Source organism: Hemitrygon akajei, chromosome 4, assembly GCF_048418815.1.
Source record: "Hemitrygon akajei chromosome 4, sHemAka1.3, whole genome shotgun sequence".
Taxonomy (NCBI): Eukaryota; Metazoa; Chordata; class Chondrichthyes; order Myliobatiformes; family Dasyatidae; genus Hemitrygon; species Hemitrygon akajei.
In genome coordinates, this window is record NC_133127.1 from 176765368 (window position 1) to 176791779 (window position 26412).

Sequence of the window (26412 nt, forward strand, 5' to 3'; positions counted from 1 at the left end):
AAATTGATAGGATGCAGAAGTGGGCTGAGAAGTGGCAGATGGAGCTCAACCCAGAGAAGTGTGAGATGGTACACTTTGGAAGGACAAACGCAAAGGCAGAGTACAAAGTAAATGCCATACTTGGTAGGGTGGAGGAGCAGAGAGATCTGGGGATACATATCCACAGATCCCTGAAAGTTGCCTCACAGGTAGATAGGGTAGTTAAGAAAGCTTATGGAGTGTTAACGTTCATAAGTTGAGGGATAGAGTTTAAGGCTCGCAGGGTAAAAGATGCAGCTCTATAGATCTCTGGTTAGGCCACACTTGGAGTACTGTGTCCAGTTCTGGTCGCCTCACTATAGGAAGGATGTGGAAGCTTTGGAAAGGGTACAGAGGAGATTTACCAGGATGCTGCCTGGTTTAGAGAATGTGCATTATGATCAGAGATTAAGAGAGCTAGGGCTTTACTCTCTGGAGAGGAGGAGGATGAGAGGAGACATGAAAGAGGTATACAAGATATTAAGAGGAATAGATAGAGTGGACAGCCAGCGCCTTTTCCCCAGGGCACCACTGCTCAATACAAGAGGACATGGCTTTAAGGTAAGGGGTGGAAAGTTCAAGGAGGATATTAGAGGAAGGTTTTTTTTTTACTCAGAGAGTGGTTGGTGCGTGGGAGTCAGTGGTGGAGGCAGATACACTAGTGAAATTTAAGAGACTACTAGACAGGTATATGGAGGAATTGGGGGATTATATGGCAGGCAGGGTTTAAGGGTCGGAACAACATTGTGGGCCGAAGGGCCTGTACTGTGCTGTATTGTTCTATAGGGAAGAGAAATTTGGGCTGATGAAACACTTCAGGAATTTGGGAATTCATAATAAAAGAATTAAATAAAGTAGTTTGACCCTATGTTCAGAGGCCTGGAAAAAAAAGAACTGCTTTATGTATAACAGCATATTATAAATATTTAACTACAAGACGCGGATCTATTTCCAAAGCATGAATGCATATGCGAGATTACATAACTCAAACAAAAAAAATCTTATATTTAGTTGAAATTAGGCTGAAAATTCCAAGGAGAACATTAACTTCCTCTAAAATGGAAAGAATTTTATGGTACTTAGTAAATATATCTATCCTACAAGTTTTGTACTTTTGTAAAACATACTCAAGATTCCATAATACTATATTACATGCTCAGGAATAATATTTCCATAATTTATTCAGACTTCAGTGGCACCATAAAAGGGCTACATTAGATAACCTGTTAGCAAATGAAGATGATAAGCAGTAACCCTTGCATCACTTTATTAATGTGTGGGGGCAGGGAGAGGACTTGCATTCCTATAAAGCTGCCCATTCCAGATGTTTCATAACAAAACCAAATCATGTATCAAGAAACACATTTACATAAACTATACTTTTTTTTCCTCTGCATCAGTACTGCAAGAGCAGATTTTATTCCATATTAAAATTTTGGTAGAGATTTGTGAATTCAGAAAGGGAAATTTCTACTACCTTGGCAGCTGTTTTGTGGGAATCACTTGCAATGTCGGCCAATAAAAATGTGTCCCTATTGACAGGCTAGAACAGCCTAGAAGAAAAGAACACTTAAGGACTGAGTCAGAGCACATGCTAGGAGTACTTCGAAAAACTTCCAAAATGAGACTCCTTCCTTGTCATGAGTATCCTCGAATCTCCAATAGTTCATTATTCACTACAACCATAGATTCTTTGCCTAAAAAAAAATCATTCAAAAGTTGATCAAGACTTCTGGAGCAGATAGTACCTAAAGCACATTGAAAGGTGGTAGATTACACTCATGGAAGAAAATCCACGCTTCATCATCAAGGAAGAAAATATGTCAGGGGATCTTAGAAATATCACACGTCACAAATATTTTTTTAAAAAGTCCCCATCTTCAAAATACTTTCAAAAGCAATAATTTTTATGGGGGGGGGGGTGACTCCCTACAGTCTACCATGTCATCACAAGGATCCTCTGCATCTACCTCCTTTCACTGGCCAAGGAGCTAACTAAAGTTCTAATAGGAGATTGTGTCTCTCAACAAGTACAGTGGACATCTTCACCATACAATAAAAATTCAGGGGCACTACCTTTTATATCTGTTACATAATGACATGAACTGTGATTTTAACCAGCAGATCCACCACCGACTTAATCCCAGTAGAGTGCAGGATTGAACAAAACTATGTTAATTCTTACTCATCCTCTTCACAGCACTGCCCTAGCTCCAGAAAACTTTCTGGTTGAGAGGAGCTAATCTACAGGATAGATAAGAAACCTCAGTCTTCATTGTCTCTGGTCCAGATTGGGATAAATGGCCTAATTCTGCTCCTTTGCCTTACGGTTTTAATGAAATGAAGATCCCAATTCTGGCCTTTAAATGACAATGCTGAGACAATGTACGTACATAATATCAAATCTGAACAGCCAATCACCTCTCTCGCAAGCACATATAAAGGGATAGATAGGTCTTACATTATACATCTGAAACAAGAACATCTGCAGGTGCTGGAAACCTAAATTCTCACAAACTGCTGGAGAAACTCAGCAGATCGGGCACTATCAATGAAAAGAATAAACAGTTGACTTAGTGGACCGAGATCCTTCTTCAGGATTCTTATCCGAATATCTACCTCAGCACCACACATTCTCCTGACAAATAAGATCTGCTTCAAGATTGCAAAGTATGGATCACTTACCTTCTTAGGAGGCACCTAGGAAGCAAAGCAGATATTTATAACAAAAGTCACTCCTGACTTCCAGCTAACTGAGGGAGTGATCTAGTCTCAAAACCCGCACAAAGCTCATGGCATTCAAGCATCTGCCCTCCATTATGCTTTGGAGGCTTGATCTAGAGGAATCACCCAAGCACTAGAGAAGCTCTAATACTGTTGCCATAAAATCCTTCAATACACAGGACAGTCAAACCAATGTTCATGTCTTCACAGATGGATGGAAAACATTAAGGAACAAAGCTTCCAAAACACTTCAACCAACTCAGAACTAGAATAAAAGCAAGTCATTCTCTACTCCAAGGGGTTGCCAAAAGCATTGATGCCAACTTTCAGTGCAATTAGAACCTAAATTTCAGGTAGGGATAGCATTTAATGGGCAAGAGATTGGAGAAGATTGAAAACAATCAGAAAATTGAAATCAATAACTTGGCCAAATTTGGATGCGGAACTATGGTTGTTCACAATTTTTTAAAAAATCACCATTCTGCTTTAGAATTTGGCCAAGTTCTTGAAATTTAGCTTTGAACAGAACACAATTAATGAAAATATAGAAAATTGAGGTATGTGATTCACATCAGAACCTATACAACCACGATGAAATCTCGTGTCATCTGCAACTTATCAGTTATCCAGTTTTAACCCTTATACTGATAGTGTCACTTTATGAGCCAGATCATTCATTGATAATCTCACTAAGAGGGAAAATTATTTTTCACCAAGACAGATTAAGTAGTAATCGAATATGCGGCATTTCCTTTCTAAACTCTGATTGAGGTACTTATATCCTAGTTTTTGTCAAGATTACCCAGTTTAATCTGTTAGGAATCCATTAAATCTATGGAACTTTCTATGCAAGGCAGCTGTGTAATCTCAGTTGCTGGGGACAGGACCCCTCAGGTTACAGCAGGGTCCATTCCTGTGAACTGTTCATAACGCAGACTGTTCACCAGTTGGAAGTGTGGCCTCAAACAGAGTTCCCACACGGTAAAAGAATCATGTAGCCCGGTAGCAGCATGCAAATCTATCCCAGTAGTCTCCCAAACACAAGCGTGTACAGCCTGCACACAAGTTACACTGTAAGCTGGGGAGAACCTGGATAACTTGAGAGATCAATGGATTTTGAGTAGTAAGGCAATTAGTACAGGGATATGGCACTGAGATAAAAGATGAAGGTATTGAATCGTAGATTGAAGATGAGTGGCTGAATAACCCATTTCTGCTTCTTGTATCTTAATTAATTAAAATCCCTCAGATTCAAATCTAACAAGTTAATCTGTTAACATTAGGATGTCCCAAATGCCAGCACGCTTCACAGTTCTGAAAAATCAGTTTAATTTTTAAGCAATAGAGATGAAAACCTCCAACTAACAGAATTTCCTCAATTAGCCTCCATTAATTATGGATTCACTCTTAAATCTTCTACATCTAGCTCTTAAAGTAATGTTCAATACTCTATGTTCTATTTTAGGGAATAGAGCCCTGTTTGTTATCAGCTTTTGTACATTTAAGACAATTCAGCTAAAGCGGAAATACTACTTCCTTTTACTCTGGTTCTCTAAGTAAAAACCTGCTCAATTAAACTTCATTTATGTTCAGCTTCTATTCATAGTGTTGAATATTCTATGAGCCCTCACTTTTTCCAGTTTTCATGACTATTAAGTACTTTTTTTAATAAAAAGGTCCAAATGTATGATTACACATACTGCACACACTGAGCAAAATTGGAGCTCAATCACTTGTTCTATTAACGTATAGAAATGTCAATCCATCATGATTAATGATGTGATCAGAAAACTTGAATATGGGTCTTCAACTCCATCATTAATTTGTCAGTAAGGTAAGTTGAAGTACCAATATCAATCCTTTTTTTTTTAAAAAAACACAAGAGGGAAAATTGTTAACATGTACAGGTCCTCCCAGATTTCCAACACCTGACATTCAAACAAGCATTTTGGAGACTGGCAGACTAAATTACTGGTTATTGAGGACTTGCACAGGCATCTTCTGCCAATGGGAACAGAACAGGGTATATCTGCAGGACTGCTCCCCAACCATCTGACCTTTCACTATCAGGGCCCGAGTCAAGCAGAGTCCGGAGTGCTGATTAGATTCACTTGCTCACAAACTGAGTTAATGAGGCCAGCTAGCAGCAGCTCTTCCCACACCTGCTCACTCTCACATCACAACTGCTTCTGCGATCCTCTTCCATACACTATTTTTTATTCATTTCCAACTTCTGAACATTCAGGCCTTGGGGGGCGGGGGGGGGGGGGGAAGAGAGAAAACCTTGGCGTCAGCTGGCTACACCAGTAAAAAGTATAACACTGCCCACGCAACAACGAATTATGACTGCTTACCACCTCAAGGAACATCTACAAGCTATAGTAGCTTCCCTGTTCAGAAAAGTTGATGCCACATTCAGCTCAGACACAAGTCACGGCAGCAGCTGGGTCATAGTTCTGGGCCAAAAGGCGCATCACAAACTATTTCGCTGGAGTGCTCAGAAATGTCAATCAATGCAATATGCATGTGTGCTGCAGTGGTAGTCAGAGGGTTTAAAGCTGTCCAAGAGTAGACAGTGTATTCTGCTTGATTAGAGTCACATACAATGATAGTTAATGGTCTGTGAACATTGAAAAGAATAAGCAGTGAGATTTACAATGACTTCATCAAAGGAGCAAATCTTCAGTATTGAGTGATCCTGAGATTCTGAATTATGGATTATCTAGAGAAACTGTAAATGGTGATTAAGGCAATATAAAATAAATGCAACTCAAATCTGGAACCAGTCCAGCATAAGATTAAACACAATATCCCCCAATATATTAACCTTTAAAATTGGGAAACTGGTTCGCCTTACTAAGACCCAAGATCTCAGAGACCTAATAAATTTGAAGCAAGATAGGTCATCTGGTTGCACTGAGATGAGCAACAGTTGGTCCATTTTAGGAGAGAAATAAATACCTGGATTAAAATAGGGCAATACAAGTGATTAAACCTAGCGCAAGACCCCTGTGGTAAACAAAGGAGCGATCAATTCCAGGCTTCACTACACCTGACTGGCTGAGTAATACAAGTTGGATGCCACACAAATTGAGAAATAGAGTTATACTATGACACTCAATGCTCCAAATGCAACAAGATCAAAATGACTTGGACTGGACCATCAATATGGTCCCACTTCAATCAATCAGCAGCAAAATTCTGGGAACACAAAGAGACCGTAGGACCAACACTCACAAGGACATCCTCAGGCTGAGGCTCAAAACAGGGCAGCCAATGTAACTGAAAACAGATTATTTTGTATTTCAACAGGAAGCAGAGAATGCAAAGTGGGAGTACTTGCAGTGTCATTACATCATAAGTTTGAATAAAGCCAAGGATGCCCATCACCAGTTGTCAGCAGCACAATTCTATGCCAATTCGACATTCAGCAGCTCAATTCAGACGACTATGTACAAGATATAGGATTTTCTCAGCCTCATGGAAATTAATATTTTGGTGCTGTTGATTTCCTTCACAAGACTTAAATAGATATGCAATTTAGACAAATTCTTGTGACTAAAGCAATACTTCATCACACCTCCGCCATAGCTTCACATTATGAATTCTATGAAATTAGATCTATTAGGGTCAAGAACACATATCACACATCATTCTGAATCCTTGTTCTCATATCCCTTGAAGATTTACATCGTTGCAAATCAGTCCACTTCTTTGACATTGCACTACTGTTTTCCTCAAAATGTGGCATTCATTTCAAGTTAGAGAATATTATCATTAATTCTCCTCAACTGTTACCAAAGAACTATGGCTTAACTTGTGATACTGTTTGCTTCAATCGTAACTTCTGAAACCATGTACCATGGTGTTTAGAGCACAAGGATGGAAGGACTGAAAACAAAATCCCAATAATTCTAAATGTCAGGCATCACTTCTGCTTCAGATCATCCAAATTGGACAATCTTAGAGGCAAGAAGAGGAAGAAGAAAATGAAAATGGTGGAAGATGGGAGATGCTAAAGAATGTTTAAGAGGCACAATTCATGACAAATGGAAATATTGGGAGAAATAGTCTGGAGTTAGTACACGGGGATGAGCAAAATCTCCTCAAAGTGCCAAGTCTGGATGGCTGCAACAGATACTGATCAAACAAGACACTGCTCTGCAAACATAGTATGACCTTTATTAAAGGAAAGGATGCAGAGAATAAAAATGATAGGGGACCTGCAGTTCAATGTCACATGTAGACCAGTACTTGGTCTTCAAGTCCAAGGAAAGCATATTAAACAGCATTTCAATTGGAAACTGATATATGTAAATACCTACTTCATCAGGGTGATGGGAAGAGGTCAGAAAGTCAAGGGTCCTAATGAAGGGTCTCAGCCTGAAATGTCAACTGTTTACTCTTTTCCACAGATGCTGCCTGGCCTGCTGAGCTCTTCCAGCATTTTAAATAAGGAAAAGCACCCAAGTCTGGTAAAACAAGGCACTGGAGTAAAAGAATAAAGTACAATGGTGATGTAGGGACTTTTTTTTTTCCAGGAGATAGTTCTTTCAGAAGGTTGAAGGGTAATATTTGGCCAAATAGCTCTGAAAGATCTGGAAATAGTAAATGATGACTTATCTAATAATGGGGAGAAAGAAAATGGAATGAACAAGGACCAATGAATCTCAATGGAAGGGAATTATCTGTACAAAAGTTTCTAAAGATTAGAATGTGCCATCATCAGTACAGAAACAATGGAAGAAGTTATAAAAGAACAAGGATTGGAGAAGATGGAAATTGCTCAAAAGCTTAGTTCTAGAAATATAAAAAGGGAAGAAAGCTAAACTGTATGAAGACATCAGATAAAAATGAAACAAATATTGATGAAATCAAAGTGATGGAACAGATTAAGATAATTAGGTCAGTGGTGAGTACAGGTTGAGACGTAGAATTATCAATCAGCATACAGTGGAAGAGTAAATTCAGTGTGAAGGGGAAGCAGTGTGCAAGTTGTGGTGGAGGTGGGAGAGTGCAGGGTCATGGCAGTAATTCTCCCAAAGGCCACTGAACTCAGAATTAGAGGAGCCTGGAATACAGAACACTGAGAAATGCGATTGACAGTTTGTGTTACTCAATGTTTTTTTTAAACTTTTTTTATTGTGTTTTCAAATAGTTACAGAATAAAAGTGTGTGAAAAAGAAAATATGTGTTACCCATCCCCCTCCCCTTAACCCCTCCCCCCTAACACCCCTATAGAAAAAAAGAAGAAAGAAAGAAAGAAAAAAGGAATGCCTGGATATTGGAAGATCCCCACATGCTCCATGGAGTTCGTAATAACTTTAGTATATATATTTCTTTCTTTCCCCAAGTAACCAATTATTTCATCTTCGGAGCACCTATATATTTAATCCTATCTTTTGTAAATAAGGGCGCCAAATTTTCAAAAATGTTTCATATTTATCTCTTAAATTATAAGTAATTTTTTCAAGTGGAATACAGCCATAAATTTCTTTCTTCCAACGATCTATACTTAAATATGTATCCGATTTCCAAGTAACTGCAATAGCTTTTTTGGCTACTGCCAATGCAATTTTTATAAATTCTTTCTGATATTTATTCAATTTGGATATCGGTTTTATCCCTTCAATATCACCTAGTAAAAGTAATATTGGATTATGTGGAAGTTGTATTCCAATAATTTGTTCCAATAAAACTCTTAAATTTGTCCAAAAAGGTTGAATTTTAGAACAAGACCAAGTAGAATGTAAAAAAGTACCAATTTCTTGGTTACTTGTTACTCAACGTTGAGCAGGTTTTCACTTGTTGCCTGGCCATTTTTAATGCAAATACAGAGCTGATTACAAAATTGCTTTCCATTCCTTTGTCAGGTTTAAATCTTGTTTTGACTATTTTTAAAACATCCAAAGCCCAAAGAAAAACTCCATTACTCATTGCATGAACAGGTTTTTTTTAAAAAAGTATCCAAATAAAAAGTCTAAGTTTCAACACAGTTTTCCAACATCTGGTAAAAATACTTACAATTTCTGTTGATATGAACTGAGGCCCATGTCAGACTCCGCCTGTGAATACATAAAAATACACTCAATGGTTCAAGGTATGGTTACAGAAATTATACCACCTCTACAACTTATTAGCAAATTAGTACTAAACAATAACAGAAAATAAAATATGCTGTAATTAATTCAGTTACACACTTCACTGGGATCTTGGTTAAGTGCACAGCACCTGACTAAAAATTTATTCATTGGTCAGGTTGCCAGGAGAAACACTGATGAGAGAGATAGAATCTTGCCCAGAAGTAGTTGTTAATATTTAGCTAATAACTACTTCTTGAAACTGTACCTACCAACTCAGATTCAAATACATTTACCACATATACATTGAAACATACAACGGAATGAATGCAATGCTTGCACTCATAACCAATATACCCAAGCATATGCCGGGGGTGGGGGGGGGGGGGGGGGGAGAGGAAAGGAACCCACAAGCATCGCCATACATTCTGGCACCAATCTAGCATATCCAGAATGTTCAGAACAACATCAGCAGCAGCAACAACAACAAATGAAAACAAGACAACAGCAAAATAAGCTCCTTTCTTTTTCCACCCTCATACGTACACACACAAGAATCTAGCCCAGGAAAAGCTGCCTCCCGTCCTTAACCCAACTCTTCAGACTCAGACATTAGGCCTCTAACTTCTAGACAAGCCAACCCAAGACCTTCGACCTTCAGGTTTCCCTTTGTCCACCTGTGCTGCACTTTTTCCACAACCCTAACCGTGTATTCTACAGTCTTTCCTTTTGTGCTTCCCCAATTTTTCTTCTGTATGAAGTGAGCTGTCTGGATTGCATGCAAACAAGAAGATTTTCACAGTATCCAATACACAGAAACCGAGAGAAATGCGAGCATGAACTACTATTAGAATCTCAGAGACGAGACGAAGGGCCACAACAGACTACATTTCTCACCATTTAAAGTGTTGAGGAAGGTTGAAACATCGAGGCAAATGAGGAGGAAAGCAAGTGTATTCAGAGGGGCCACTGGGTCCCGATACTCTGAGAAGTTATTGAAATACTGAGGTTTATGGATTGGACTCTTTCAGTTCTTTTTATTTTGTGTTCTCGCCCATTCTTTCTTGTTGCCGATGGTGGGTCAGAGGCTTGGGGTTTGATGTTCTTGTTGTTTCTCCATGTGGCTGATCTGTTAGTTCTTGTGCAAGGGAGAGGTAAGAACGGTTTGGGGTTTGCGAGCTTTTGTTTCTTTCTCTTTTTGTGCAGGAGGCACGTCTTTCAACTACTTTTATGGTTTTCTGTATTGTAGGGCCATTTGGAGAAGACAAATCTCAGTTGCATTCTGCATACATACTTTGATAATAAAATTAACCTTTGAACACATGACAATAATAAACCAATCACCCCGCTCTTATCTCTCAACCTATCTCCGCTAAGAGGGTCACCCCATCCTCCTCCCTCTCCATCCCAGCTCCAGGACTCTGCTTTATCCCCACCACTGAAAAATTAGAGCAATTAGAAACTGTACTCTCACTGCATATTCATACACAAAGCTTTTAATATTTACTGCAATATACAAAAATCCTGGAGAGATTAATGTATTGAAATCACTCCCATATGCAGCATAGATACTAATTGGCTTATTGCCCTCCAGCAATTCTTTATTTCAATTCCAATATTGTGTGCATAAATGTCCGCTCCAATTTTATTAAAATTAGTTTGCAAATGATAAATATTTTTATGTCTTAAGAGCAACAAGTCTGAGGTCTGGTATGATTCTAGAATTCAGCTATGGAATTTTTAGACGGAAAGAGAATGCATAGTATTGGTCAGCGGTATCAAGTCTCCCAAATTTTTATATCCAAAAATGGAATAGTCAAGGGAAAACATGGGTGCCTCTCAGGCAAAGTCAGCAAAATCAAAGCAGAAATAAGAACATGTTTATCAGGAATGATAACAAATAGCTTATACATCACATTATGGAAATTTTAAAATATTCCTAGAAATAATGGGGAACCACAGGGTTAGAGAATGATGAACAACAAATTAATGAAGAAGTGGCACTGGAGGAATCAATGAGACAAAAAGCCAACAAGTTACACAGGATCTAATAGAATAGCTTATATCCTACTGTTTCAAATGAGACAATAAATATCTGACATTCCTGAATTCTTAAATTCCCCTCTGCTGACTTAAAATTAGCAAATAATTTCACATTCAGAATCAGGTTTAATATCACTAGCATATTTTGTGAAATTTGTTGTTATGCAGTAGCAGTGCATTGCAAAACATAATAAAAACATTTACCATTAAGAATATTTTTTTAAAAATTAAATTAAATAAGTAGTGCAAAAAAAGAGATTAAAAAAGTATAAGGTAGTGTACATGGGTTCAATGTCCATTCAGAGATCTCATGACGGGAAAAAAGCTAACCCTAAATCATTGTGTGTGCCTTTAGGCTCCTGGGCCTCCTCCCTGAAGGCAGTAATGAGAAGAGGGCATGCCCTGGGTGATAGAGGTTCTTAATGATAGATGCCACCTTTTGAGGTATCACTCCTTGAAGATGTCCTAGATGCTGGTGTAACTAGTGCCCATGATGGAGCTGACAGCAAGTAGTTAACAAATCACAGGACACAGATGTGATCGGAAAAAGAATTATGAATGGAACTAGTCTTTGGGGAAAAAAAACAATTGTGGAGAACTTGCAGGTATGCATGGAGAGTACACTTGTGGGATCAACAAATTGTTAACTAACAGGTGGTTAACTAACAAGCAGAGAATTGCAATGATCCTTGCTAGGATACCTGTCTGTATATTGTACAAATGTCACCTGAGTGTACAATATATACAAACTTGCTTGTAGTACAAAGCTAGATAGGAAAGCAGGTCACAGAAAGATAGATTAATGGGCAAACAGATAAAATGACTGGTAGAAAACAATCTGGTAAAAATTTAAAGACTGCATTTTGGAAGATCAAAGTGACAAACAAAATATTTTGAAAAGTGAGAGACTGGGAAATACCGATAGTCACAGAGACCTTTATGACTTCCATGCACACCACTGAAAGTTAATAAGCAGATAGAGAAATCAATTAGGAAAACTTAGTAGCTGTTTATCTGCTGTATTCAAACTCCAGTTTGTTAAAAGTTGTTTTGCTGCAATGATTGTGGTCTTAGTAGAAGCCAAACCTAAAATTCTAACATTTATTCCCCATAGGGAAAATGTATTTGCCCTAAAAATGCAAAGTAGAATGGGTTGTTTTGCAAATTGAGGAAGATTATCCTAGTGAATGAGTATAAAAATACTTGTTTTTGAGGTGATGATACAATACTTGACAGGGTATATTCCTGGGCATCAAGCATTCAGCAGGGGAGGTGGGCTAGGAAAGGTAATGTTTCTGTAAGGCAATAACTTAGGCAGCAGGTTACAGTCTCAACTTAAGGGCTCAGCTTTTTAATAGCACAATAAGAAAGCTCAGAACATTGTGATTCCTTGAAATTCTCTATCCCTACATTTGAGTACAACTTTGATTATTAAATTGTGCAAATTGATGTTTGGAATTCAGAAATCAAAGGATAATGAGGTTAGGCAGAATAACAGTAACCTTGATTACAGTTTAATAGTGATACTGAGAAAGCTTGGGGTCTGGCTACTTCCTATTTCCATTTCGTGAGATTTGGAGATGAGGAAATCAAGAGATGATAAAGTTGATGACAACCAGCCATAATGTTAATAAATTTGGCACCAAGTTCAAAGACACAATCTCCTGGGTCTACTCTCATTTCCTATGATTTTTTTTCAACTCTCATATAACCCAGTCTCCCAATCGAGACTACTTCACAAGAGGACTGGACTGAGGGCTTTGAATTTTATTTCTGCCATATAAAATATGATACAAATATAAAATGTAACATAAGTATATGGTTGCATGCATGAATTGACATAATTGAGCAAAAGCTAGTCAGCTCATGACTTATTCCATACATTCAACAGTGAATTCTCACAAATCAGGCTTTTAACCCATTGAATCACTTTTCTTTTTCCTATTTTAACACTTAAAAGCATCAGCATGTTCAAGTCACAGAAGCATACAGACAACTAGACTTGCCAACTGCGAGCTATTACACCATACAAAGCTGATAAATTCACCGTCTGGTTGGCATCTACAATGAACTGCCATAAACTAAATAAATAGAGTGCCAATGAGGGAAGGGCGTCTACTAACCCTATCTGATAAATCTGTACAGTACGTGAGTACCACAATATATCATTGGTACTCAATTGCCTCCGAGATGATATCATAGAGGTAAGAGAATCATGAATATTTATCAGCCAACCAGGAATACAACTTTTGCAGATATGTAAAATAAATATTGTGGAGAGGAAAACATTTGGCTGGGCAAAAGCAAAATACTGTTAATTCTGGAATAGAATACAGAAATGCATATACTCTACAGGTGAAACAGCCTTGGGACAAAGAGCTAATTCAGATTGACTGACATTTAGGATTGGTAACCCAAAATATTAATTCTTCTCTCTGAAAGCTCTCCTTTAACCAAATATATCCAAGGATTAGTTTCTTTTTAATTTCAATGAAACAGTCATTATATTTTGTTCACCATTCTAATAATTCAAGTTAAAGATTCCCAGAATCCACAATATTTTGCTTTACTATATAATACTAGTGAGCCCATTTCTGCAACACCACAGACCAGTTTGGTTTTACTGTTCAGTTAGATAATTGCCTCTCTGACTGAAGGCCTGTAACTAGTGGAATGCCGTAGGGATCAGTGCGGAGTCTGTTATTGTTTGTCATGTACATCAATGATTTGGATGATAATGTGGTTAACTGGATCAGCAAATCTGCAGATACCACCAAGATTCCTGGTGCAGTGGACAGCAAGGAAAACTATCAGAACTCACAGTGAGATCTTGACCAGCTGGAAAAATGAGCTGAAAAATGGCAGATGGAATTTAATGCAGACAAGTACAAGGTGATAAACTTCAGTAGGACCAACTTGGGTAGGTCTTACACAGTGAACTGTAGGACAGAAGAGTGCTGTAAAACAAAGGGATCTAAATACAGGTCTATAATTCATTGAAAGTGACATCACAGGTAGATACGATTGTCAAAGCTTTTGACACAGTGGCCTTCATAAATCAAAGTATTGAGCACAGGAAATGGGATGTAATGTTGAAGCCTTACAACACATTGGTGATGCCTAATCTGGAGTATTGTGTGCAGTTTTGGTCACCTACCTACAGGAAAGATGTAAATAAGGTTGAAAGACTACAGAGAAAATTTACAAGGATGTTGCCGGGTCTGAGGGCCTGAGTTAGAAGAAAAGACTGAATAGGTTAGGACTTTATTTCCTAGAAATTAGAAGAATGAGGGGACATTTGATAGATGTCTACAAAATTATGAGGTGTATACATAGGGTAAATGCAAGCAGGCTTTCTCCATTGAGGTTAGGTGGGCCTACTAGAGGTCATGGGTTAAGGCTGAAAAAATGAAAAGTTTAAGGGGAACACGAGGGGAAACTTCTTCACTCAGAGGGTTGAGAGAGTGTGGAACAAGCTGCCAGTGAAAGTGGTGCATGCAAACTTGATTTCAATGCTTAAGAGCTGGATATGTAAATGGCTGGTAGGGGTATGGAGGGCCAAGACCCAGGTGCTAGTCGATGGTTCAGCAAGGACTGAAGTGGTGAAGGGCCTATTTCTGTGCTGTATTTTTCTATATCTTTACGACTCTCCCATGTTCTCGCAATAGACAGGTTTAAATGCTAAGAGATCAATTTTAAAAATTCAGTACAGCATGTAGACCAATATTAATATTTGTCACATATCCTAACAAACCTTGAAAAAAACCCTAATTGTGCATTCTGCTCTTGCACATGCCAGCTGTGTATGGGAGGGCATTTAAGGCCAAAGGCAAACACATGAATATTTTACTTTATCTTATTGGTAGTCAAATCAACTGCACGAGTTGAATTAAAATATTAACCAAGTGTGATTCAATATGGATGAACACTGGCTTAAATCCACTGATTCAATCTTAATTTTTTTCGATGTATTAAGCAACGAATAGCAATATTCTATCCTTAAAATCTACCCCCCACGTATTTCTACAAGCATCAGAAATATAGCAATTTCCTTTTTACGAAAAGTTCTCACTTTACTGCTCTTGCCAATAGGGAAGGACAAGTAACCAGAAATCTGTCTCCAAAAACATTTTCTAGTTACTTGAACTTCCTCCACTTCAAGATTTTGTCACATTAAAATACAATTTAGCCTGCAAGCTAACTTCCCAAGTTTGCTATAGGATAACAAAAATACCATTTCCTTCACAACCTCTGAAATCCAGATGCTGGTCAAGTTCGCATGTTCTCTCAGTGTCTGCTTGAGTTTCTGCAAAGTGCTCTGGCTTCTTTCAATATCCCAAGACAAGCTGGCAAATTAATTAGCTACTGTAAATTCACAAACAAGACAAAATCTGCAGTTGCTGGAAATCCAAGACACACACACACACACACACACACACACACACACACACACAGTGCTGGAGGAACTCAGCAGGCCACGCAGCATCTATGGAAAAGAGTAAACAGTCAACATTTCAGGCCAATAAGGTGAAAGGTGATACTGGGAGGGGAGGGGTGAAGTAAAGAGCTGGGAAGTTGACTGGTAAAAAAGATAGGGGCTGGAAAAGGGGGTATCTGCAAGAGTGGATAGAAGGCCATGGAAGAAAGGGAAGGGTGGAGGAGCACTCAAAGGTGGTGATGGGCAGGTAGGTATGGAGATAAGGTGAGAGAGGCGAATGGGGAATAGTGGAGGGTGAGGGGTGTGGGGGCATTACCAGAAGTTTGAGAAACCAATATTCATATCATCAGGTTGGAGGCTACCCAGATGGAATACAAGGTGTTGCTCTTCCAACCTAAGTGTATCCTCATTGCGGCAGTACAGGAGGCTATGGACTGACATGTCGAAATGGGAAGCAGAGTTAAAACAGATGGCCACTGGGAGATCCCGCTTTTTCTGACAGATGGAGCATAAGTGCTTGGTGAAGTGATCTCCCAATCTACATTAGGTCTCACTGATAAACAGGAGGGCACACCGAGAGCACCAGATGCAATAGATGACCCTAAAAGACTTACAGGTGAAATGAGCTTCTTACTCCAACTTCATCTTTTTTTCTCCAGTTCTGATGAAGGGTCTTGGCCCGAAACATCAACTGTTTACTCTTTTCCATAGACGTTGCCTGGCCTGTCAAGTTCCTCCAGCATTTTGTGTGTTGCTTAACTACAATAAGTTACCCATTTGTCAAGGCAAGTGACAAATACAATCAAAAGGGAGTTGATGGCCATTTGAAAGAAAGCCGGTTGCTGAAAACAGGAAAATAATGGACTGATGGAATTGATCTAACTAAACTGTCATTAACCCAGCAGCTGCCCTCTGTATTTCCATCAGACTGAACATTTCTTAAAAGTTTGCACAAGAAATATTTCATAACACCAGATTTTAACTTTATGACGTAACACCACAGTTCACTTTTCAATAAAATTAAAATCAAATTGTTCCTCATTCTTTTTCATCTTGTTGCAAAATCTGTTGGTCTGGACTGAATACTTGAGAAAACATCTGTTCTAAATGTTGGTTAAAATGTACAACGGTATTACTGTCAAAGAAACTAGAAAAAATACTTTGATATGTTCAGTATTTGATACTTCAAATGTTTCAATGCCCATTGGCACAGAAACTACATTCCCACCCTGCCTTGAGCCAAGGATGAAGTACTCTGCTATTTTAGTCAATCATTTGATGCATTGACTTAGTTTTTCTTTGAAAATTGCTCAGCAAGTTTTATTGGTTATTATTTTCCTATTCCTAAACACAATATCAAACTATCAGTTTTCTGAATAGTTTTGGGTACCTCATACATTTCAGGCAGGTTCTCTTATGGGAAATAAATTTATTCAACTTGGCCCCCATAGGACCTTGGTCAAGCTGGAGTGCCAGATTTTCTAGATTATTGTGTGTTTCTATTAATGCAGCAACTCACTTTTGACAAGATCTTAACCCAATATTATAATAAATTTTACAGGGCCAAGAGTTTAAAGGGAGCAAGGGGAAACACCTCATAAGCCATATGCTAAAACACTAGAACTTCCAAGTGTTCAGACAGCAGAATAAACTTTACCTATTTACTGCTGGTTTAATTTGCTGAACTACAAGAACTTAAATTTTTTTTTTAATGGAGTATTTGCTTGGGTCTATTGGCTTGAAATGGGCACCTTTACCACATTTTCAGAAAAAGCAACACACCTAACGCTGACTGTTGCTGACTGTTAACAGTGCAGAAGTTCAAGGTCAAATGATATTCTGGAACTCTATAGAACTGTAGTGTTAATGAGTTGTTTTACTCCTTTGCCATTAAAAAGATGTAAAACACGGCACTATTAATTCCAAAGTATGTGCAGTTGGAAGCTCGGGATGATAATGGACATGTGACCATAAGGAAAGTTGAAAAGGTTATGGATTTATTCCCTGGAATGTAGAAAATTGAGGGAAGATTTGATAGAGGTATACTAAATTATAAAGGGAATTGATAGGGTAAATGCAGGCAGGCTTTTTCCACTGAGTTTGCGTGATACTACGAACAGAGAGGTTAAGGGTGGTGAGAGTGTGGAACAAAATGCCACACAAGTAGTGGGTCAATTTTAACATTTAAGGGAAATTTGGATAGGAGGCATATGGAGAGTCAAGTTCTAGGTGCAGGTCGATGGGACTAGGCATATTAATGGTTAGGCACGTACTAGATGGACCAAAGGGCTTGTTTCTGTGCTTATAGTGTCTTATGACTCTATGACTGTGTGTAGTCTTAAGAATCAAGGAAATAGTGAGGGGATGGGATTGATAGGATTGCACTGACATCCAGCAGTGATTATGGGCTGAATGATCTTTATCAATGACTATGGAAGAATCTATATTTAGAAAACTTCCAATTTCCACTTAAAATCCAGTAATGTTATTATTGAATGTCCTGCATGACACATTTGGTTAGTGATACAAACATACACAGACACACACACATGTTAAAGGAAAAAATTGAAAATTAAAGTGCGAACAAATTAACCAATATAGCTTGCTAAGGAAAAACTATACCTTTTAGCAAGCAATACATTAGCAACATGTTTAAACTTCAGAAGCCACACATTGTTAATGTTTAAGTGCACATTTTGGGGAAAAAAAACCCAAACTATAAAAATCACAGATAGATAAATGTGCAAAGGCTGCTTTTTAATAACATGATCCTTTTTGGACAGGATAACCAGATTTTCAATTTATAGCTGGTATATATTTGCAATTTTGTAAACATTGCTTATTTTATGCAGAAATATTTCTTGATTTTGACATTTGGGTGAAACAAGATCAAAGATTTACACAGCATAAAATGAAATCTAAAAAAAATTCCCTAATAAGCAGGTATTGAAAAATGCAAGACCTTATGTGTTACATCATTGACAATCAATTAAAATTAAATACATTACAACCTCAATATAAAACATGGGAATTGGGGTCTATTGCAACACCTACTGAAATCAACTTTCATTGTAAGTGAATCTAATGTTCTTTAACTTCTGTCTTGGTGATTATGATTCTATTCACAGTATAGATATAAAAGGGAGCAGTATTTCAAGCTTGCACAGTCACAATATTTTCATTTATTACTGATGATACCCGCCAAAAGAACATCGGCAGGCATCCTGACCTCTGCAAGAGACTGGCAGCTGTTGATGAACCTCGAAAGGCAGCTGAGGTTCTCCAACCATATTGCAGCCACCACCCTGCGACCAGATATTGTCCTTGTGTCTGAGTCTACTAAGCAGGTGGTGATGCTTGAGCTGACAGTCCCATGGGAAGATCACTTGGAAGAGGCCTTTGAAAGGAAGCTATCTAAGTATGCAGGACTGGTCAGCAACTGCCAGCAGGCTGGATGGAGAGTGAGGTGTCTCCCAGTGGAAGTTGGTTGTAGGGGATTCGCAGCCCATTCCTTAGCCAGAGCCTACAGCAATTTGGGCATCGAGGGAGAGAGGAAGAGGAGAGCCATCTGCAGTATCACGGATGTGGCAGAGAGGGCCTCAAGATGGCTGTGGCTCAGGAGAGGGGAGCCATGGAGTCATGTGTAGCTAGCCATCTGGACACAAGCTGGGGTCTGATCAGCCCCGGCTGGGTCACCTGGAGAAAGGTGTATGATGTTGTAAGACCCGAAACACCCTATGATTCCAGGAACATCACTGATGATGTGTCCAGAAGCATCAGTAGATGTATGCACACAGCATAAGCCAAGGTTACTAGAACAGAGAACAAAATTTATAACGTTTCTTGGCCAACAGAACATAAACAATGAATGCCTTCCCTTCTTACCATCAGAAAAGGCCAAATATTTTCAAATACTATTAAAGTGCATTTTAAACTCAAAAGCCAGGACCATGATGTAATCACATGGGTACAATGTTATCTGCAAGCTCCCCCTTCAGTTTACACCATCCCAATTTTGTAAATATATTACTAAACTGTCATGCTTCCAATTTCTGTAACTTGTTACCCAAAGGAGTATTTTCGGTGCAATAATTGCAACACTTCAAAAAGCTATTGCAATGAAAATTAGGAATAACTATTCAATGCTGGCCTTGTCAATGACAAGCATCTCCTTTAAGTTAATGGGAAAATACTAAAATGAGTAATATCACTGGAAAGCCGCCAAATCATGAGGTATAGTCCCCCTTGTATTTTGATTACAACTGGGATTACAGATTGCCCTCAGGTTATGAATGCTTGACCTATGAACATATGAATAAGTGTCTGAGAAACTAGTAGAATAAATAACGATGGTTTGCAGACAGCATCTGCCAGGTAGGAATTGGGCATTTCCATGTGACTTCTTCCCTTAATTTTCCCCATCATTCCCAACAATCGGGTGCTGGGTAGAGCTGAGCAGATTCAGTCAGTCAGTGAGGCAGAATGGCAGCCACTTTTCCTGAGCCTCCTTGATCTCCCATTACAGCTCTTTGGTTATTTCTGACCAGCAACACTTTCAGGTTATAGAGATCTCAGAAACAGATAAGCAAATTTCATAAATGCAGCAAGTATTTTTAAGCAATGAAAATTAATTCGTCCATTACTAAGTTTTAATTAGAAACAGAAAAGTTATAGATCATACTGCTTCTTGTCTTGCTCTGCTATTCACAGGTGAGGTGAACATTTACCCAATTTCTTCAATTGAACCCAATATCCTTTTAATTGTAATCAAAAACCTATCAGTCCTAACCTTGGCTGTTCTAAATATCTGAGCATCTATATCCTTCTAGAATTAAGAATCACAATCTTCAAAGGAAGATTGCAAAAAACTCTTAAAATTATTTTTAATTACTGGACAAAACACATACATTTTGCAATTTATCTTATTCGGGTATAATTTATATACATTTACATAGCAAAACTATATGTAATCACATACCTGTAATAAGCCTCCTTCACCAAAGTGTAGTATTTCAATTATGTTTTCTGGTTGGATAAATGCTGAAAAGAGAAGAAGAACTATCAATACTTTTTTCACTCTTGTACATTTGGTTTGAAACACTACAAACCAATAGCAGAACAAGGTACAAGTTGCCAAGATGATATCACAATAATCTAGAATCATTTCCCAGCCTGATACATAGTATGCCTGTTGCTCATCATGCCTGCCCATGCTTGAAGTCTGCTAGAGCTGTTACATCAAATGATGTCATAATAGATGGTATTTGTAATTTAAGGGTCTCACTAAACCATGTTTACATTAAATATTTTATTAGCAATACATATTGCACAATAATTTATAGGAGGTGGACAGCGGGGCAAAGTCTATTGATGTAGCTATAAAACAAAACAACTACATACTTGCACTGAGGTAACAAAGGTCAGTCTGGACATAATATAGTCCAATTTCTGATGTCAAGATCTGCTCATTTACATTCTGGATTGGCTGCTAATGTCAGCAAAGACTCACTGCATCAGATTTTGTTCCCTGCAGAAATCACAATAACCTACAACCAGGGTTACCCAATTGATCTTTTCAACAGCAAAAATTAACTCTTGCTACAATTATATATTCAAAGAGGAAAAAAATAGCTGCTCCGTAAAATATCTTACTCACTCCACAGTTGTTAATTTGCAAACATAAAAAAGGAGCTTAAATTAAATTTTTTGGTTAATTTCTTACCGGTTAAACCAAATTCTGGTGACAATCTGGCTAAAATTACAGTGACAATTGTGGTAAATTCTAACTGCAAATTAATTTCCACTAAAAATTTATTAATACTCAACTTCAAGTTGTTTTTTAATACCACAAATTTTCTGTTTGAAAAAGTACAATTACCCTTAAAAGCAAAAAAGTAATGTATCTATTTACTACATTTATTGCTGTCCATAAGCTTTTCCCTCTTTTGTACTACCGCAATGTGCTCCTGTATAGAACAGTCTATCTGAATGGCATGCAAATAAAATTGTTCCTTCCAACAACAGTGTTGCTAGAAAGTTTGTGAACCCTGTAGAATTTTCTCTATTTCTGCAGAAATATGACCTAAATTGTGATCAGGTCTGCACACAAGTCCTTAAATTAAATAAAGGGAACCCAATTAAATAAATAACACAAAAACATTATACTTGTTCGTTTATTTGAGAAAAATGTTCCAATATTACATGTATTTGTTGTGTGAACCCCTTGTATAGCAATAACTTTAACCAAACATTTCCAGGAACTAGTGATCAGCTTGGAGGAATTTTAGGTCATTCCTCCTTACTAAACTGCTTCAACTCTGGTACGTTGGTGGGCTTCCTTGCACGAACTGCTTGCTTCAGGTCCCTCCACAACATTTCTACAGAATTCAATGAACATCCTATGGTTCAAAGCAAACACCCACCATGCCTCTCAAGCCTATTCACTATTCTAGAAGACCACAGAACAGTACAGCTTAATACACGCCCTTCAACCACAATGTTGTACCAACCCACATAAACTTACTCCACAATCAATCTTACTCTTCCCTCATAGTCCATAACTCTCCATTTTTCTAATATCTATGTGGCAGATTATGTAACAGTCCCTATTGTATCAGCCCCTACACCACGCCTAATGTGTTCAAGCATTTATCACTGTAAATACCTACTTGATATCTCTGCTAAACTTACATCCACCTTAAAATGATAAACAAGTGATTCTGCAAATGTTGGAAATCCTGAGCAACACGCACACACAAAATGCTGGAGAAACTCAGTAAGTCAGGCAGTATCAATGGCATGAAGTGACTGTTTATTCCTCTCCACACAGGCTGCCTGACCTACTGAGTTCCACCAGCATTTTGTGTGTATTACTATGAATAGTCTTTTTCTGCAATTACCTCTTTAAACCAAGAATTACCTGGTTAACCTTCTGATAAAGGGACTTGGTGGGTTTTAGTGTGATTACCCCATGCTTGCAAAGTTTATATTCACTCTATACTCATTACTGTTATTAGACACAGCTCAAACACCAACCATAACCAACCCATAACTATTGCCAGAATTTCAGATACTGACAAAGTATTGTACAGGAGTGAGGTAGAATGGCTGATTGAGTGATGCTGCAATAACAACCTTCCACTCAATGTCAGTAAGACTAAGGAACTGATTGCTGAAAGGAATATTAGGAGCACACAGTAATTCTCATCGAGGAGTCCGCAGTGAAAAGGGTGAACAACTTCAAGTTCCTGAGTGCCAACATCTCTGATGATCTATCTTGTGCCCAACATATTGATGCAATTACAAAAATGGTACACCAATGGCTATATTTCATTAGGAGTTTGAGGAAATTTAGTATGTCACCAAAGGCTCTAGGAAATTTCCACTGATGTACTGTGGAAGGCATTCTGACTAGATGCATCAACCTCTGGTACAGAGGCACCACTGCACTGATTCGAAGTTAGCTCCATTATGGTTAGTGTCCTCCCCACAGAGGGCATCTTAAAAAGGAGATGCCTCAAGCGGCAGCATCTATCACAAAGGAACCTCACTGTTCAGGACACACCTTCTTCTCATTACTACCATCAAGGAAGAGATCCAGAAGCCTGAAGACGTAGACAATGTCTTAGGAACAGCTTCTACCCCTCCATCTGATTTCTGAACAATCCGTGAACTCATAAAACCTAATGCACTACTTTACTCTTTTACATTAGTCTTTAAAAACGTATTTTCAATAATTAATAGTACTTGTTTGGTAACACGGTGTACTGCCTCCACAACAAATTTCATGACATTTGTCACTGTTAAATAACTTGACTATTTCTTGCTAGTTTACTCTTACTTTGTTTCTTACATCAAGTTTTTCCATGGCCTTTTGCCAGATCGTAAAACACTTCCTACTTTGAATTAATGTCTTATTTTAATCACAAAAACAATTCTACTTCATCCAGAATCTGGTTATAAAAATGCAATACAAATGCACTTGTAAAAAGCCACATTCTCTAACACCATTGCGCTTGACACCATTTTGTCATGCCTGTCATAAACTCTAGTTTTTCCTCATATCTGGGTTCTTTCCAAAATGCTCATTGAGGGACAAAATTAGTCATATTTTCAGTTCATGCAACACCAGTTTCTCTTATTTTTCTACACCTCAAAACCACCCTTACCTCGACACTACTCTTACCTCGACCTTACCTTTGCTGTTCAAATCAACTCGTTAAGAACCCCAAGAACACAAACATCAATTTAATTCTGTTTCAATCCTGTACCTTGAGGGGCTTCACTGCTTAATGTGATGCATTCATAATTTTCACCCCGCTTTATCAATGTCTCGTTACTTCTACAACCTTGGCCGTCAACCCCATAAAATACACACCTTCCGTTTTAGTGATCCAATTATGCAAATATTTAATCAACCAATCATGCGGCAGCAACTCAATGCATAAAAGCATGCAGACATAGTCAAGAGGTTCAGTTGTTGTTCAGACCAAGCATCAGAATGGGGAAGAAACGTGACCTAAGTGATTTTGACAGAGCAATGATTGTTTTTGCCAGACAAGGAAACTGCTGATCTCCTGGGATTTTCATGCAGTCTCTACTTCACAGAGAATGGTGTGAAAAACAAAAAAAAAGTGAGCAGCCAGACTGGTTCAAGCTGTCAGGAAGGTGACAGTAACTCAAATAATTACATATTACAACAGTAGTGTACAGGAGCATCTCTGAACACACAGCACATTGAACCTTGAAGCGGATGGGCTACAGCCGAAGGCCACAAACATACTCTCAGTGGTCACTTTAGTTGCACAGGAGGTACCCAATAAACTGACCACCAAGTGTAGATGCCTCAGCCCACTTGGTTAAAAAGTCTGACACCTTGGCTCCAATGAAAAATAACTCGGTAGCAAAACCTAACGCAACACTATACACCTTTGGTTATCTCAATACTTCCCTTCCTCAACATTTTGCTTTCCTCCAGATGCCTTAAGAAGTTGTCTGCAAAGCAGTTGTGAAATTTCATGGTGGAACTGGCAAAATTATTGCAAGATGTACCAAGCTACAGTGAAAAGACAGTGTTGCATTTTGCTCATACAGGTCAAATCATTATATAGTGCACTGAGGTAGTATGAGGTTAAGGAATAACAATGCAATATAAACTGTAACTGCACTTCCTCTGTAGCTGTTGAGGCAAACAATAAGGTCGAAGATCATAATGAGATAGATTGTGAAGTCAAAAGTCCATTTTATGGTACTGGGGAGGCTTGTTTCCAGGATGTGCTGAGCTGTTTCTTGTGATCACATGTAGAGCACCTCCTGTACCAAGCCATGATGCATCCAGATAGGATGCTTTCTCTAATGCATCAATAAAAATTGGTAAGGGTCAATGGGGACATGCCAAATTTCTTTAGCTCCCTGAGGAAATAAAGTTGTTGGTGAACTTTCTTGGCCATGGTGTCAACTTAGTTGGGCCAGGATAGGCTACTGATAATATCAACAACATAGGACTTGAAGCTCAACCCTTTCAACCTCACTGTTGATGCAAACAAGAGTATGCGCACTGCCCTCCCCTTCTTTAAAGGAATGATCAGCTCTGTTGTTTTGTTGATATTGAGAGCGAGGATACTGTCATAACATTTCATAAAGGCCTTTATCTACTTCCTGTAGTCCAATTTGTGATATGGACCACTATGGTGGTATCTGTAAACTTGCAGATAGAGTTAGAGTAAGATCTAGCCACATAGTCATGCTGCCCATCCTTGTGCTATGTAACAACGGGATAGATTTTAAGATCAAGAATCCATCTTTTCATACTAGGGAACTGTTTCAATAGTCTGTACTTTTACCTATCTTACTCTGCAATGCTGAATGTCAAATAATTACACTTGCAAGTAATATACAAACTAAAGGCCAACAGTAAAACAAGCCTTAAGGTTGTTATAGCTGGGTGTGCAGTGGGGATAAGCTCTCACTACCTATTAAATACTGCCAATGGCGTGTGCCTCAAATAGCCTCTGACAACCAAGTCCAGCTCCTGGCCTTCATGTGTGACTTGGCTACCAAACCTGGCAGAACAGTTTCTATTGACAGAAGGGACAAAGGTGGGTTACTGGCATCCTGAAAACAGTCACTTCAGGCAGTCAGGGCTCATCAGTTATGTTTGGCAGCTCATCTAGGAGAAGGAAAACTCTGATCTCAAACCTCCACTGCCATGCAGCTATATCTACTCATGGGGAAGGCTTCAGAAGTGAACCTAGAGGGAATAATCTGGAGCTGGGGTCCCCAAGGCAGCTCTATGTTGAGGTCAACACATACTGGCAACTCCTGTGACGCTGCTGATCCCAAACTGTATCAGTCTCTGCCGTTCCTTTGGGTTCAGATGTGTGGAGAGGGGGAGCCTGCCACATGGGTAACAACAACTTGCTGTCCACATCATAGTGTCCTGGCTTGTGTATCTAGACAGTTAGGCCACAACAGCCATGGTCTACCTTGACCGGAGACTCATAACAAGCAATTCTCATATATACCAAATAATACTGAAATTAGATCACATCAAGAAAACATTTTGTAATAAATTAACTTCTCAAAAAGACATTATATAGATGAATGTAGCTCCAAACCATAGAGGAGTAGGTGGAACAAAACAGAAAACTCTTACTAGAATACATTCTTTGAACAAAAACAGGATGGATCCAGTTACCTTAAACCCTTGAGAAATAGTCTATGTACAATGAACCTCTGTCAAACTGCCAAATTGTAAAAGCCCTGGATTTTACAGGTTGTTAAATACAAATCACACAATGAAAGTGAAGCCATTAAAGCTAGAAATACTTGTTTTATAATGCCCACATTTCAGCAACCGAATACCTGGGCGACTCCCAGATAACAATCTCAAAAGGATTACGGTAGTTTTGAAACAGCCAGTTGTAAGGGAAGCAGCTAATTAGTTCCAATCTCAAAGCAAAAAAGGATTTAAAGATGAGATTCTAATTGTTGTCATTAGGAGTAAAAGAATTAGGGTAGGGGTGCCAGAGAAATATAGACTACTCCTGATCCACTTGTGTCAAGCTGCTTTACACTTCCCAATAAACTGAATTTAGCAACATGACAAGG

At 38.5% G+C, this 26412-nt stretch overlaps 1 protein-coding gene across 1 annotated transcript in view; it reads right to left on the reverse strand.

Moving 5' to 3' along the window:
• tmem131 (transmembrane protein 131) overlaps positions 1-26412 on the reverse strand; it is a 194419-nt gene that overhangs the window by 136047 nt on the left and 31960 nt on the right. The window contains exons 2-3 of the mRNA XM_073044097.1: positions 20282-20343; positions 8767-8807 (exon numbers count right to left, since the gene is read on the reverse strand). Coding sequence (XP_072900198.1) covers positions 8767-8807; positions 20282-20343 — 103 coding nt within the window. The remainder of the gene's footprint in view (positions 1-8766; positions 8808-20281; positions 20344-26412) is intronic.